Below are 17,259 nucleotides of genomic sequence, written 5' to 3' on the forward strand. Positions count from 1 at the left end.
CTTTAACAATAACATCTGGACATTGCTCTAAAACTTACAACTTTCCTCTTAAATATGAAATATTTACACTAAAATTACAAGTTTATAAACATGTGACCTTTTAACTTAAGACATACAGCTTTCCTCTTGAAATATTTACACTAAAATTACAAGTTTATATAAATGTGACCTTTTAATATATACGTGCGTCCATAAAAGAGGAAACGGAATTTGATATAAAGAAAGGTCCTCGTGTTCAAACATAATTGTTAATGACCTAAATTGTTAATTCCGTTTTAGAAAGATACAATTAAATTGCTTTGGGAATTCTATTTTGTACCATTTATTTTCTTAATGGACGTGCTGAAATATATACCCCCATCCCCCGTAAAATAGCAATTTCGTCATAGACTCCTTCAATATTGAAAACAATAATTTTAGAGAAAAATCATTTGAAAAGAACATTTTGTCTTTGTTCTCCTTTCTTTGGCACAACCTTCAGTATATCCAGATCATTTTCAACTGGTCTGTTGATAATCATGATTTTCTTTTCCTTAAAAAGCCATTTCCCATATATGATGGCATTCTCCTCCAACGAGTTCCTTCCAGATAAACTAGTCATCCCTTCTTTTGAAGCGAACTGGAAGAGTTCCCGTTTGTCCCGAAACTCTTTTAGAGCGCAGTAGGCACATGCCATGTTCTTGAACTCGTTGTTCGAAAATTCTGAAGAAAGAAAATTAAATTTATTATGTATAATATGTATTTAGTAGTGCGATACCAAAGCAAAGTTCAGGATTATAACAAGAAACTAATGAAAGAAGAAAACTCCATACCTTTCATTGAGAATTCTTCTGTAAAATCTTGAGAATCTTCAATTTCATGGAGCTTGCAACCTATAAAGTAAAAAATATATAAATCCAGACTGGTAAAATAGAATAACTAGATATAAAAGTCACGGTTTGATAAGGATATTGGATGTTCATCTGCATCGGCATATTAGAATGTTAAAATAAAGTATCTGAAAATTTACCCTGCTTACTACAAATTTATTTACAAGCAACTCCATTTTTCACTTCAGGAAAATGCATTTCAGGGTGAGTGAAACCATTTCAATTTGTTAGAATTTGAAAATACATTTTTCTTCAAGAGATAGCCAAAATGAATGACCCCATTAGCAACCAGGTAAAAATGTGTATTGTAATTACAAAGAAACATTAGGGAATAAATTATCTAAAATAAAAAGATCAAGTGAGCAAAAAATATTATATTAATATCATACATTCTCCTGATTCAAATTCACGTAGAAAAGTTGATGTTGTTATTGGACTTTTAGGATCATCATTCTGAACGAGAAAAGAAAAAAATATATAATGTAAAAAAAAGTTTTACCTTTTCAGGTGTATCCCAAGGTACTCTTATTGGTGATTTAGCAGGGTGCGAATCTTTATTAACACTAGGTCCATCAAACTAAAAATTTAAAAACAATAATCTGCAGTGGACATAGATGAAGGTGTTAATTTAGACGAAAAATGACGTAATTGGAATTTTTAAGGGGTGCTGAAAATCCATAGACATAATCATACAGAAATACTTAGCAATCAAATTTTAGAGTTCTCAATAACTAATGCATAAAAAATTTTTAAAGTGAAAACCTTTGAAAACAAGAGAAGCTTACCAACAGTGGAGAATTCATGAATGGATCTTCCCTTACAGCCTGTATTAAATAGAAGTAAACAAAAAATGACAGCGTTATTTAATGCACCAGTGCCACAATCAAGGAGGCTGGTACCCAGGAAAAAACTAACCAAAGACACTGCATAAAAGTGTAAAATTGCTTAGCTATGCACTGCCTTATAGTACCTTTATATTTACCACCCAAAGAGGTTTTTGTCAAAAAGGTTGGCTCACCCCCTTTCACTTAGGCACCTTTTTTCAAGGAGTAACAATTAGAAAAATAACTTCAAGTATCATATTACTTGACATTTTGTAGATTTTTTCTGTGTTGATGTTTGAGGTATTGTTTGATTATTGGTTGACACTTCCTTTTCTACTTCTTTAGCATTCTGAAAATAATAAACAATAGTTTTTTCTAAATAATTTTTATAATGAAAAAAAGGATAACCAAATTAACCAAATAAACCTTTCACACCATTCATAAACATTGACAAAATCATAAAACCCAAAATTCTAAAATTACCTTTTTCTCAATTTTTCTATTAATGATTTGACAACTGGGTTCTAAAAAACTTCATTAAACTAAAGGTAATTGAGTTGCCAACTAACACTTTCAATCCAATCAGATGGGCTTGATTTGCAAGGATGTCACATGGCTGGTTGTTATTTACATTTAGGATCGATTATTAAATACAATATACTTAATAATAAACAATATACAATGAAATATAAGGGTCAGTCAGGCCCGTAGAACAATAAATCGAATTAGCATCCCTTACTTCATTCTGAGTGACTATAAATAAAACATTGACATTTAAAATGTCATCTTTCTTGGAAAAAAATGAAGACAGGCTTTTCTAACAATCCTTTAAATCTGATCAAAGAACTTACTTTTTTGGGCTTTTTTGGCGTTGGGACATCATTGGAGGAAACTGGACTTTTTCTTTTGTTTAGCGAAGAAACCTAGTCCATAAAGAAAGAAATAGAACTTGAAATAAAAATCCTGAAACAGGTAAATTTCTAATTTGGGTAGAAAACTTTCACGTTGGAAGTTTTTTATCAAATTCGAGTAATTTTCTTTCTGTGAAAATGAATTTTGCAAGGATAAAGCAACTTTTAAAGCACAAAAAGTTACGCTATACAAATTAATTTTCCATTACCTCAATATCTATATGAATATTACTATTAGATGGAGTAATAGAGCGAGTTTCAGCAATTCTTCCGCGACATCTTCAGTGTCTGTACTATCCTAAAAACAATGTTTCACAATGTGTTAATGCAAACAACATTCAGGGAAGGCTAGATTTGCCAATAAAAACAGAAAAAGTGCAAAGGAAAATTGTATGAAAATGCTTTTAAATACTTTAAGGTCAGAAACTTTCGCTGGCAACTCAACCACGCAATTTTTACATTTCGCGGGAATGAAGATGTTTCGCGGATAGCCAATTTTTTAGAATAAAAAGAATTATACCTTGTCTGCACTCATATGTAATTTCTTCTTTGTCGATTTCTTTAAAGAGTGCTGAAGAGGAAGAAATGAGCTATTTTAATTGTTCATCTAGTCTGTTTGTAACTTAAAAGGATGTTTTTGAACAATCAGTTTGAATAGTAACTGTAAAGGTAAGAGTTTCATTAATAGCCTGCTAGTACAGAATAATGGCCCTGTAATGCATAAGACACCTCCACTGTAATGGTTTTTAATCGTAATTAGCTTTGTAAAAGTATGAATAAAAACTATTACAATGGAGAGATCTAACATACAATTTGTAATTGAAAAAATATTTCAGATATTTACCTTGTAACTCCTGCCATTTCTAACAGCTTTCCTTCTTTCTTTCATAATGTTGATTACTTTTTGCCTAATAATGGGCTCGTGGACAGATTTTAAAACAGGGTTTTTCAGTAAACCCTTGACAAAATTATCCAACTGTTTATTAATTTCGGTGTTTTCCTTTCTGAAAGTAGGTAGGTTATTTCCTGGCCAATGGTCAATGACTGCTTTCCTGATGGCTTTTTGCCTCAGTAAAAGAAATGTTTCATCAACTTGGGTTGATAAATCTAAACAACCAACTTTTATGACAAACTCAGTCAGTTAAAGTTTTTGATTAGGTGAATGTAATACATGCTTTTTTTTATAAGAATAGTGTACTTTGACTGAGGGTCAAGTATTCTTAAGAAATTGCGAAAATTGATTTGACCAATTTTCACCCTGATATTCTTATAGAAGATATTCAGACCTGCCAACTTAAGATGTTCATTTGGCGTGAGATAAAAATTTTGAAGGAAAATCCGAAATCTTAGCCCGATTTTTCCGATTTTCCGACTTCAGAAAACGGAAAAAATTTTCCAAAAAATCGGAAAATCGGAAAATCGGGGAAATTTTTTTCCAAAAATCGGAAAATCGGGGAAATTTATTCCGAAAATCGGAAAATCGGGGAAATTTCTTTCAAATATCAAAAATGCGTGAGAAATCAAACTTTTGAAAAATTGCGTGAGACAGTGTTGGAATGCGTGAGTCTCACGTCCAATGCGTGAGAGTTGGCACCTCTGGATATTCTTATAAAAGAAAAAGTAAACGTATATTTGGCTTGATTTCTTTTTTCGCAAATGGGGCAAAATTTTCTGAGTCAGCAAAAATCGCTGATATTTAAAACTCAATTATCTCGTGATCAAGTCATTGAAACACTACAAACCATACAATTTTCTGATAGATCTTATCAAGACGCATCTCTTAATCCTAGTTTCAAAAAGTGAAACTTCATGTACCACCCAGTGGGCACGCAACGTCTTTAGGACGTCTGAGCGACGTCCGTTATTCGTCCTTTCGTCTCTTTCCCGTCGCGGTCTTTAAAAGACGTCGCTGAGACGTCAATTATAGACGGTCTTAGTACGACGTCTTACCGACGTCCAGCAATGGTCCACTATAGACGATCGGAAAAAGTAAATTCGAAGTCAAAAGACTTGTTGTTCAATTAGATTTGCGGGTGTTATATATTATTTGAATTATTCTTTTTGAATAAAGTTATACTTTTTCTCTAAGTCAAATCATAAAAATAAATCAAATGAAATAGGTTGACAAGATTCATACGTTCTTTTGTATTTATTATTTTTTTAGAGAAAGTATTTTTGTGTTTTTCCTTTAAACACAACCCCCGTCCAATTCACGATCGTCAGTTTCCGACGTCTTTCGACGTCTTTAGACGTCGAATAACAAAATCACAGCGCCGGGGAAGTCTGGGGCGAGAATATATAGACGGGGTTTTTGTAAATCCATTTTTGGCAAATTTATGAATTGGGAAGTAGTAAAAACAGCATAATTATTAAAAATAACTTTTGTTAAAAAGTTGTAATGAAATGATAAAAAATTAGTAAACATACAGAGTTAAAGCAATTAAGTTAATTTTTGTCATTAAACTTATTTTTATTAACCCCCGGTTATGTTTTCTTCCGGCGCCAATTTTTCGACAGAGACTTTTTATGAACAAAGAATTTGTCGACGGCAATTGACTTTGAATTGGAAAATCACGACAACAACACTGAACACTCAAGCTATCAACAGATCAAGGTAAATTTTTTCTTAGAATATAACTCTGTACTTTCACTTTCTTTCTCTCCTTTTGCTTGGAGTTGATTGAGTTGAACTTTTCATTTATTTAGTTCAGTATTTTATACTGGGATTTATTGGTTTTGACTTATAGATTTTGGAATGGAGAAACTGCTTTTTTAATGGATGGAATTAGATTATCCATTGTTGGTGTACTGGCTATTACACACCCAAACTTTTTATCCTGTATGCTGATAAACAACCTTAATGCCTTTGGGAGACACTTGACACTTGAGGTAATAGATCAGTGCATTAAATTTCCCTGACTTGAGAAAGACTTTAAAGGTTGTTTTGATTCTTTTCCCAACCCTCTGCCAGTCAGTTTGATTACATATTCTCCATTTGAATAGTTGAAGGTTTCATATATACAGCATATATATTGTTGCTCAATCAAGGCAGGATTCATTGGTAATTGGTGTTGGACCGATTTGATTTGTGTTTGGCTGGCTCCACTATTTTGACCAGACGTAATTAATCGAACCAATCAAACGTTTGTCAAACTTAATCGAACTTTGTTGTCCAATTAAATTAATGCTCGACTAAGTTCGGTTGTCGAACTTTGATTGAATACTCACAAATTTTCTAAACTATAAACAATAAAGTTCAATTAAAGAAACCAACCTTAATCAAACTTAATCAAACTTAATTTAATCAATCGATTAACTATCGATTAGATATCGATTTTAATAGATAATCGATTGATTAGTAACGTCTGGCTCAATGCGAGCGAGCACAAAAAAGTTTTCAGTGATCCTTGGAATAAGATTACGTAATCGGTGCCAAATTGTTTTTGTCTGAAAGTGGCGACCAAATAGGAGGCCACTATTTTCAGGGTGTTCTCGACAGTCTTTCTCCCCTTGCTTGCATGGAGTGGATAGCAGAATTTAAAAATCAGACTACATATTTGTTTCCTAAAAGAAGATTACGTTGTGCGCTTAATACTTAGAAAAGATTTGTTGAACATTTCTTCTTGTTGAACGGAGCTTTTTGTCAAATTTTTTGGGTAGCTTGGCCCGTGAAACAACAAATTAAATAATTCTTGTCTAACATTTTTTCTTAATTTCCCATGTTTTGAAAAGAAAAGCAGGAAAAACACAATCTCTCAACCAAAAAGTCTAAAATATTTATCCAAGTAACGTGAGATTTTTGAAGTGAATTCAGTTTTAAAGGCTTCTTAAATTTGAAAGAGATCCAGGTTCCCCAATTCTAAAGGAGCCCAAGTCTATTTCTTATGTAAAATGAATTTTTTTTTGTTTTCCTGAATTTATGGTTCATTTACTTTATTTTGGTATATCTGACGTGTGCACCTAAAAAGTTGATATAAAATTTTACCACCTCATAATAAAGGAAAAAAAAAAACCTTTAAATCACCTAATTATGTCAAAACGCCTTAACTAAGAAGCTTAGTGTGGTAAAATATTTCAAGTCACTTTAAAGGTTTTAGTTTTACATAAGTGTTCCTATTTCATATCAGACATGTCATGTCTTATATCAGGCCGGTGTCTCCTATTGTTACTTAGTCTTTGATTTTGTGCTGAATAAACAAAAATTAGTTTTTCTTTTCTTCTTGCTGATCTTTTCTTCTTGCTGAACAACCTTGCTCCTTGTGAATTAAAATCACTCTTATTTAAAAACAAAATTTCAGATTGAAGGGAAGAATTTGTTTAGAAAAAATGGGCTCTTCCAGAAAAAGGTTTTACATGGGGGATGGAGGATATAATGTCACCCTGTCCAGGGGGGTAAATCACTAAAAATTGTTATATCCTCCACCCCCCATGTACAATTTTTTTCTGGAAGAGCCCAATCAGACTTAGGCGCCTTTTAAAATGAGGCTTCTAGTACTTAAGCACAAGGCCATTAAGAATGATGTTGTTTTTTTGTTCTGTGTGCTTGTATTTCTGTAATAAACAAAAACTGAAAGATTAGTCAGAAGAGTAAGGGCTCCTTGGCCAGTATCTTAAAGGAACTTAAGGCTCCCTGGCCAGCCAGTATCATTAACCATTACAGCCTCCATTATCAATACCTATCTTTGTCTCTCAATACCGGCATGCTCTGGGCTCTGGGTTTGTTATATTTATGTAAATCTGCTGAGACGAATCGAGTCTTTTATTTAGTGCAAAGAATATCATGAGTTATTCCATCTTTTTTGTAAGATTTCCATCCTATTTTATACAACAGTTATTATAAGAGAAAACAATTTTTCCATTTTTAGTTATCTTTTGCTTGGCTTTGCAATGCAGTTGTTATGAAATGGATAGAAAAGCTCGAAATAAAGAAAGGTGAATAGGATATAGTATATATTATTTAGTCTTGCAATTCATTGGAGTGCGTGCTGTAAAATTCTCCAAATAAATAATAAGGCATAGCGAGATACCCTGCAAAATTTGTGAAGTCGGAGTGCAGACGTTTATGACATAATTTATTATCTTTTGATAAAACAAAGACAATAATTACAGTGTCGTAATAACCGCTTTCATCCATAAATTTTGCAGGGAATCTCGCTACGCCTATGGTATCAATATCGGAAATGTAAATTTTATGATATAAGTCAGAATAAACTTCCAAATACTTTATTGCCTATCAGTATATTGCTACAGATCTAAAGTGATTCAGTAGCAGGATATTTCTTTCTGCAGTTTTAGTTAGGCTAGAAAATAAAAGAAATTATTATCTTGAAATTTAAGGTTGAAGCGATGGAGGGACAGAAGAAAGCAAGTCACAGTTGTTTCAAATAGCCATCAAAATTTTAGTTCGAGTGATGAAAATGACGAAGTCAATACTCAAGCTTCAATGGTCGTCGACGATGCTGGTCCATCAGATAATAGCATGATCTCGGATATCCAAGACGGTGATGTCAATATAGATACTGATGATGGTTCTGGTCTCGGTCTTGGTGTAGAAGTTAATGTTGGTCTTGGTCTAGGTGCTGTTCTTGGTGTTTCTTCTCCTTCTGATTTGACAAGTGATTCTGAATTTGCCACCTCCTCCTCTGAATCCGATAGTGAGTGTTTAGATGATGAAAATGATGATGATGTGTTGTGTGAAAAATTGAAAAATTGGGCCATAAATAATAACTGTACCAGAGCTTGCATTAATGAAATTTTGGGAATCGTTGCAGAACTTGGTGGTGATGTTCCAAAGGACAGCAGGACCTTACTAAATACTCAAAGAGATGTACTTCAAACGCCAATGGGTGTTGGGCACTATATCTACATTGGCGTGGAAAACCGGATACGAAAACTATTATCTTACCACGACGAGCCACGTTCAATCGTTTTATTCATCAACATCGATGGACTTCCAATCTTCAAATCAAGTTCGATCAATCTTTGGCCAATTCTGATTCGATTTCACCCGTTCAAACCGATAGCGGTGGCATTTTATTGTGGTAAATCAAAGCCCCCATTTAATGAGTTTGTTCGAGATTTTGTTATTGAAACAAACCGTTTAATAACCAATGGTTTTGTTTTTAACGGCGTCCATAGATCAGTGTCTTTGTTTTGCTTCACTTGTGACGCTCCAGCACGTTCAGGGCTTAGAGGCACCATTCAACATACAGGCTATTATGCCTGCGAAAGGTGCTCTCTAAAGGGTAAAAGTGTTAGAAATCGGATTGTTTATGACAGGTGGGATCCTCAATCTGATCCTCCGATTGAAGAGCGTACAGATGAAGTTTTTCGTCAAAATGGATACGCCTTGCCCGATGACGATGGCAAGCGCCATCAGTTGGATGAGTCTGAACTTGTTGGCTTGGCAATTGACATTATCAGAGATTTTACACTGGACCCTATGCACTTGGTTTACCTTGGAGTGACTCGCCGTCTACTTTATTATCTAAAAGGTTCTTACAAGAAGATAAAAGCTGGAAAGCTATCTACTGCCTATCTGAATGCGATATCTAGAAATCTTGATGATCTCAAATTACCATCTGATTTTGCCCGACAACCTCGAAGTATTTCGGATTTAGACAGATGGAAAGCCACTGAATTCAAATCGCTCCTCCTGTACACTGGTTTGGTTGTACTGCGGCCATATCTTTCCTCAGACGCTTGGAAACACTTTTTGAGCTTCTCTCTTGCAATCAGGTTACTAAGTGAAGAAGTTGATGCAATTCGTAATGCAAATTTGGATGTTGCAAAAGAACTTTTGAAATATTTTGTTCTTAATGCTCATATGTATTATGGTGAAACGTTTTGCGTCTTCAACGTGCATAATCTACTGCACCTTTCAAGCGATGTGTATTATTTCCAGCTACCATTGATTGCATTTTCCTGTTTTCCTTTCGAGAATCATTTACAAAAATTGAAACGCCTCGTCAGAGGAAAATCAAATATACTTAGCCAGATTGTGAAACGATCAGAAGAATTAGATGCTAGTTACTATCTCGATAAACCCGTGGCGATGAAAATCAAACCTGATGGAAAAAATTCATGCTTTTTAACTTCGCATCGTTTAGTTTTTTTGTGAAAAGGCAAGAAAATGGTGGTGCCTTCTTATGCAACACTTATACGTTATCAAATCTTTCCTCGTATTTCAATCTAATGGGTATCGACTCTAAATCAGTTGGTATATTTCTTTTGAAAGGAACTTTGCAAGCAGAGGAGCGACACTATAGTAAAGAAAGTTTCCTGAAAAAGTGTGTATGTTTACCGTATCGAAATGACTTTGTTGTAATTTCATTGATTTAGATGTCTTCCTGCAATAACGAGTCAAATTTTGAAACAGATTTAAAATTTTCTTTGAAATTGTTAGTAGTTTTTTCCAGAGTTATCATGGTTTACGGTCGTAGTGCTTGTACAAGTGTATACTCGTTAAAACCTACAAAGTTGGATTTTGGACTTTTTTAACTTCCAAACTTAATTATCGATATAAATTGTATAATTCAATTTTTTACAACCTCTTATAAAATGTTCATAAAATATCTAATTTCAGAGTTTTATCCTAAAGTGTCGTAAAATTCGAAGTTATTCAAAATTCTATCAAAAAACCTTTGAAAATCAAGTTTTTCGGACCTAGAGATTACACAATTATATTTAAGGTCGTGTATGCAAATTTTGTATCCACTGGTATAGACCTATTGTTACTTTGAATTCTTTGCAGTATTTTATTGTTTTCCCAAATGTATTTCTTCTGCCTAAAAGTACCAAGCTTTATTTATTTGTAATTACTATATGAAGAAAAAAAGTGTTTCTTTGAGCATTTTTATTATTTTAGAAAGTTTCATAGACTTTCGAGACTTTTCAGGTTACGAACTATCGTGGTTTTCGTGAATCTTGACTTTTTTTGCGAATGTTAATCTCTCTCCAAATGCTACAGACGATAATGAACGTTTATGAAAGTATGGCTTCCTAAAAAGTTGTCAGCAGTGTTTATCCTTTTAATTATCTTAAAATTAATTGTCGTAAAATTCAGTAAATCTCACGACCTACCGAAATCCTAATCTAATATTCTTAAACGAGTGCAATGAGAAAATGTTATCAATCATTTTTTTTTTCAGAATGGCATACGTATTAGTCAAATGTTTTGAAAATAACAAAATCGTCGAGGCCACCATTCCAAAGCATTGGATGGAAGGACATACGATGTGGTGGCCAGCACACAAAGCCAGACAATTGGCCATCAGTCTCGCTCCGCTAGACAAAAATTGGAAATCGTTTCCAGTCTTAGAAGTCAAGAGATCTAGTGGTTAGTAAATGTATTTTTAAACATGCATAGAAAATAATGCTTACATCATTGGTCCTTGATTTTAGTATGAGCTTTTCTTTTTCCATTCAAACCTTGTTATTTCTCATTGAATTTTTATGGCTTTACACTTTATGAAATATAAAAGGAGAATTCCCGTTTTCGTGTAGTGGATCGATGTCTTGAGCAAATGGCCAAATATTTAAATCTGGGCTAAAGCTTGTATAATTTCCCATCTTATCTTAAGATAAAGTTTAATATTCTCTATTTAAGACAACTTTGAAGAATTGGAAACTGGATCATACACAACTACGGAAGCTGAAGACAGTCCCGTTAAGAAGAAGCCAAGTCGTAAGTGCTAAATAATTTTTTTCTTAAGTTAATACGGGGTTGAGGGTTGAGCAGACCGTTATTATACCCTAGTTCCTTCTTTTATCATTTTCCTACGGCTACTTCAGATCTCAAATTTGATTTTTCAAATTTGACAGTTTCGAATTCTATACATTGACGCCATTGGGCTCTTCCAGAAAAAAATATTACATGAGGGGTGGAGGATATAACAATTTTTAGTGATTTACCCCCCGGACAGGGTGACTTTTGGCCCCTCAGACAATAGGTTTTACTCCCCGGACAAGCATCTTCTGACCCCCTGGACACACCAAATTACCCCCAGACAGAGCAAATTTACACCCCGGACAAGGCAAATTTTGATGATTTTTTGCTACCCCCGGACAATATATACTCCACCCCCCCATGTAAATTTTTTTTCTGGAAGAGCCCATTGCGATGAATACGCAATTTCGATGACAGCTCATTTTATGATGAAGCATTTCTCGTCTACTTTATAGACCAAGAGAGAAATACAAGTCAACCTCAATTTGCGATTGAAAGTTCTTTGCCTTCGCTACCAGGTGCAGCCACAGGTGATTATTTGTGTGAAATTCTTTTTGCCTTATACCTCCATTGCTTGGTATCAGATTCGGTACCATAAAAAAAATCGTTAAGTTTACAACACTAAATTCGATTCTTCTCAAATTGTAAATTTTATTTGATTTGCCACTTATATCACTTCAGTATCGTCCAAACAAACAGCTGAAGAAAATTCTTTCCAGCTTCGCTCTCCTGTTTTGGGCAAAGGTAACATTACACCTTTTTTTTATATATTGTAAAATTATAATCTTTTAAAAATCTTGAATGGAAATTTCATCCAACATTATCTGGAGAGGAGATGGGTACTGTAGTGTCACTAGAGTTTGAAAATGGTCCCTCTCAAGTATATTTTAACCTTAAAAATTAGTGAATCTGTGGAGATATTTTGAGATCCTGATATACTTTATCTCTTTTAAAAAGGTTGCTTTTTCGGACTAGTAAATAGGAATTAAAAGCAAGTTTAAGCTGAAGAGAACACTCCTTAAATTCATTTTTTTTATTTTTCGTTTTAGTAACAACCAAGGGAAAACCAAGGGGAAATACAAGTCTAGTGTCTCCTGTTTACAACAAATGTAAGTTTTATAGTAGATCTTTAAAAGTTGTAAAGGTTTAAAGTTAACGGGCCAAAGGTATACCTTAACGAATTAGTTGTTGTAAAAGTGATGTAATGTAAAAAATGCATTGTAGGGGCTCAGATCCTTGAATTACTTCTTAAATTGGAATACCGATCGCTTCTTTTAGTTCAATTTTTTTTGCATAGGTTAAATATCAATAGAAAGAAATTCTTTTGTTCTAGCCAATATATCACAAATGGTCAGATCGAGTTTTTCGCCCACGACAGAGCAACCCAGTAATGCCAATAATGCATTCATTCCAATCCTTCCTGGATTCAATTCACAAGGTATAATGTCTTGAGATATTTTAAGCTAATTGTGTACATACAATAATTATTTTTAGATAAAGTAAGATTTTGAATGCTTTCTGCAATAGGAACACCCAGATATTTCCACATTTGTAGTTACTCTATGCTATATTAAAATACGTTAAATTACGTTTCGGTTCGTGAAGAATATATACATTTCCATGACACTGATAGTTTAAATATTCCTCTCTAGGTGATCAATCGTTGATTTCGACGACAATGTCATCGCCCGTTCGGCAAACATCAAAATACCCAAGTGCTGGTGGTCATAACTTTAAAGAAATGAATAATAAACGTAAGTTCGTAATAAAGTTCTTTGATACAAGTCCTTTTACCTGCTTTCTTAAAATCTCTCCCTCTCTAACTTGTTTGGAGCTATCCCGATGTCATATCACACAGTGCTTATCTAATTAATATAACGTTAGATGAACGCTAAAACACGAACTAGTGAAAAAGTGTGTACATCAAATTAGTAATTGCATCATTGTACTTTCATTTTCAGATTTTCAATATACGATCATGATGGAGTTTCAACGACTGAGTCAGAATCAAGATCGTATACTAAGTCTACTCCAGAATTCAAACATGGACACCGAAGAAAGCGATGATACAGGAGATCAAATCCTTGTGGCAAGTTCCTCAATGGAAGAATTCAAAAAAGAGGAATTAGAGCTAAAGCAGAGCAGCAAAAAACGAAAGATTAAGGTACGGCTCAGACTTGTTATACCAACCTTATTCCTTATGAGGATAATTTGAAGTATACACCTCGATTTTCTTGCATCCACGGCAAGGACCCGTCGTTTATTAGTTTTTGAAAACATCTTCAGCTGTCAATTGCAAGGTCTCTCATTTTGTTGGTACATAGATAGCCTGATTTTAGTCCATATTTCTTTGGAGGTATTAACAAGATATAATTTTCAACCCAAACTGACGTGTCTATTAAATGTGGTTTATCAGGCACCTTAAGTTATCTTGGTAATCAATGCTCTTTTTTATAAGCATAGTATTTTTTTATCATACTATAGCTCAAATTTGCAAAAGAAAATTATGATGCTAAGCTTAGCTCAAAGGTGGGAAATTCATCATTCAAATGAGATATTTTCTGTTTAAGTAGAAAAGAAAAATTGTAAATAGAAAACTTTTGACCTTTTTATCTGGGAAAATGAAAATCAGCCAAAATTGGCGATGTTTTGAAATATAATATGATATCATACAATCAGCACATGGCTTTTGGTTGCCCCTTGTTTGCTTAAATTTGTGCATATTTTTTACACATTTCAGCGAAGACTCATAAGACAATTATCATCTGGCAAACCTGCGAGAAAGGCTTTGCTTTCGGCATTGGACTCGCTGATGACTAGAGCTGTGCAAGGTCAATTTTCAAAAGCTGGCAAGAAAGGAAAACTGAACTTTCAAGACACCCATCATTATACGTGCATTATGAGTAAGTTCTATGAATATTATCCAACTTATAACAACTTATTAAATTATACCAAATTTGTGGTGTAGATAATTTCTTTAGTGTACTTGATTCGCAATGTTTTTGATAGTTTTGTTATTAAATTATCATTATTTATTACAGCCTATGTATAGCTCACCTCTACAGGGTGTCCCGAAAAAAAAGTACTATGTCCACTTATCTGTGTTAGATTTGTAAGATTGTAAGTATATATGACCGAGATTGTTTTTTAATTACATTGGTAATGGGTCGTTCCATTTTATACCCATACAGGGGGTGGACGAGCATTTCCAGGGGATAAAAGACAGGTTTTAGTCTGTCCACTTTAATGTCACTTTAATGAATTTTTCCAAGGCTTTCTTTGTAAATTTTGCAATTTTGCAGGGGTATCCCTACATTTCAAACATTTTTTTTTTGAATAGAAAGGTTCGCCCACCCCTGTATGGACTTTTAATGGAACAGCTCATGATACTTAAATCACAATAATGCAACAATGAAACACAAATGCAAAAACCTATAACATTCAAAAATCATTTAGAATGGGGCAGCAGAATAAACTGAAACTATTTTTGGAATATCTTTAGTCGAACGACGAATTAAAGATTGTCTTAAAGAGCATTATTAGATCTTGTGATACAACAAACACAGCTGTTTTTTGTACTTATAGAAGTGGTAGTCTGACACAGTGCTCTTTTTCGGGACACTTTGTAATTGGAAACCATGATGATTATTACTGAATACCGCCTTTCAAAGTCTTTATTCTCATTTTATATATTGTAATGCCGTATCAACTTGGGGGCACGGGGGGGGAGCTATGCCCCTCAATAATAAAAAAAATGATTTTTTTGCAAAATGCAAAGTTTTCTTTTTTAATTTGTCATAATTGTCACGATTGAGTGCATTTTCAAGCAATCTAGAGCTCAAATTTTCAAAATTTTCCCCCTCGGGCCAAACCATGCTTGGCCTTCACGGTGTCACTCGACTTCAGCCCCCCCCAATATGGAAATGCTTCCTACGTCAAAGTATTGTTGTTACAAGAGTGCTTATCGATCATAAATTTATTTTAACATTTTAAATCTCTTTAACTTGTTTAACTTCTAAATTTTGAAATAAATTCATTCTCATTTTAACGTTTTAGATGCCTTACAAGAAAAGTATAAAGACAACGATTTGGATTGGATGATAGGTGACATTATGAAACATGCTCCTAAAGAAAAGAAGCGAAAAGAGCAACAAAAAAGTAATGGGAAAGAAAAGAAACGAATGATTCAAGATAGTGGTGCGTATGGAGGTGGTGCTTGCGGTAATGCCAGAGATGATGATGATAGTAGTGATGATGATTGATTTTTAGATACGGATAAGAATAACCAGAGATTTATTAGCCAATTCCAAATTTGATTTAACATCTCTTTCTTGTTGATAGATTTCTATACTCTGACGATGACGTCTTGTAGTGAAGGTCGAATATACAGATTTTAACAGACATGAAGTTTCAGCTTATTCTTTTCATCATGAAGATCAATCGTTTATTTAATTTGTCCATATAATAAAATTAAAAGGGTAATTAGATGATAAGAGATATTTGGACTGTAGATTTCAACACCCCTGTCTCACAGGCCCGGTGGAACTTTTTCCTCAGTGAGGATAAAAATTATAGTATTTATATTGTCTTTTTGTTTTGTGAGTTTTGTATTTATTGTTTCCATTTTGAGTATAGTTGAAGGTTTACTTCTTGACTATATAAATTATATCGCGATCCCGATAGGGATAAAAATTCTATTGTTCCAAGTTTAAACGATCCAGTGGGGATGGTTTGGAGTGCAATTTTTAAATATTGAGTCTCGAGTTGAGATGAAATAAAAGTCAATTTCCCAGTGGGGCTGAAATTTCAGGATGTTTTCCCACCGGAGACGAAATTTTTGCCAAATTTTCAGTGGGGCTGGGGTCCCAGCCGGACTGTCAAACAGGGGTGTATTCATTTTATGGTCCCGAGAAAAATCTTGAAATATAGCCCTAAGGATTTTCCAAAGACGAGGTATTCAAGCTGATTCAAGTCAAATTTCAAGTTTTTCATATGTAGAATTATTTTTATTCATTGATGTATATAATAAAGTAGATTTTTCCTACATAATTTATTCGAAGAAATATATTTTTATCTACATTTTAATTGTATTTTCTGTAAATTTCTTGTAAATTGTTATTTATATATTTTTTCATTCAGATTCAAATCCTATTTTATTGAAACATATAGAAACAAAAAGAGAAAAAAGGTGTATATTCATATGTTTGTGAATTTCATTACCATGAAAAACTTCTACTAATTGACAAAACAGACAGAGACATTTATAAGCAATAATGAAAGCGAAAAGAAATTGTTTCATTGAGTAATTGTTCCAAAATGCTAAGGTCTATTCTCGTCCGCTATGGACTTCAAATTTAACATTTGGACGTCGAAACGACGTCCAATGGACGTCGAATAGAAGTCGAATCAAACAATTCCCGTCCAAACTTAGTCGGAATACCGTCCACTTCGGACGTCATTATGAGACGAAAAAAGACGGACGAAAAGCGTTTCATTTCGACGTCTCCATGACGTCTGGAGAACGTCGAACTTGGACGACGTTTCGTCGAAAAAAGACCATATTTCGACGTCTTCTGGACGTCCTGTGCCCACTGGGCAGTGATGACGTCATTGACAAAAATGGCAGATTTTGGGAGTATTGAGGCGATTTCTCGGGCCAAAGTGAACCAAAATTGACAAATAACCCCATTTTCGTCATCTACTCTTTCATTTCTTTCCAATGAATAGGTTTAAATTTATTTTTGAAGTCTTTTTGAAAATCATGTTCTAGGGATTTTGTACTGAAAAATGACGTCATGGGAAACTGACCCAAAAAGGGTCCAAAACTTATACAATTGATTGCGTGTTTTTTTCTGGTGCATCTATAACCCCAAAGGGACCTCTGTGCCAAATTTCAGCCATATATAGAAATATATTGAAATACACAT

General features: G+C 33.8%; 1 protein-coding gene and 1 long non-coding RNA gene across 2 annotated transcripts; one reads left to right on the forward strand and one right to left on the reverse strand.

Annotated features, from left to right (window-relative positions):
- Positions 1 to 465: 465 nt before the first annotated feature.
- LOC136811716 (uncharacterized) lies at positions 466 to 1,696 on the reverse strand. The gene is made up of 4 exons (XR_010847263.1): positions 1,655 to 1,696; positions 1,369 to 1,446; positions 1,259 to 1,322; positions 466 to 702 (listed from the first exon to the last, which is right to left on the reverse strand). It is a non-coding gene; the product is annotated as an uncharacterized lncRNA (long non-coding RNA).
- Positions 1,697 to 5,323: 3,627 nt separating this feature from the next.
- Positions 5,324 to 16,480, forward strand: LOC136811720 (uncharacterized). Its single transcript, XM_067068341.1, has 11 exons — positions 5,324 to 5,493; positions 10,755 to 10,942; positions 11,213 to 11,290; positions 11,788 to 11,862; positions 12,014 to 12,076; positions 12,382 to 12,441; positions 12,666 to 12,770; positions 12,985 to 13,086; positions 13,294 to 13,496; positions 14,073 to 14,235; positions 15,389 to 16,480. Exons 2-11 carry the CDS (start codon positions 10,756 to 10,758, stop codon positions 15,592 to 15,594), a joined length of 1,242 nt encoding a protein of 413 aa, XP_066924442.1. The 5' UTR covers positions 5,324 to 5,493; position 10,755; the 3' UTR covers positions 15,595 to 16,480.
- Positions 16,481 to 17,259: the final 779 nt, after the last annotated feature.

Source organism: Clytia hemisphaerica, unplaced genomic scaffold (genome assembly GCF_902728285.1).
Source record: "Clytia hemisphaerica strain Z4C2 unplaced genomic scaffold, Clytia hemisphaerica genome assembly, whole genome shotgun sequence".
NCBI lineage: Eukaryota > Metazoa > Cnidaria > Hydrozoa > Leptothecata > Clytiidae > Clytia > Clytia hemisphaerica.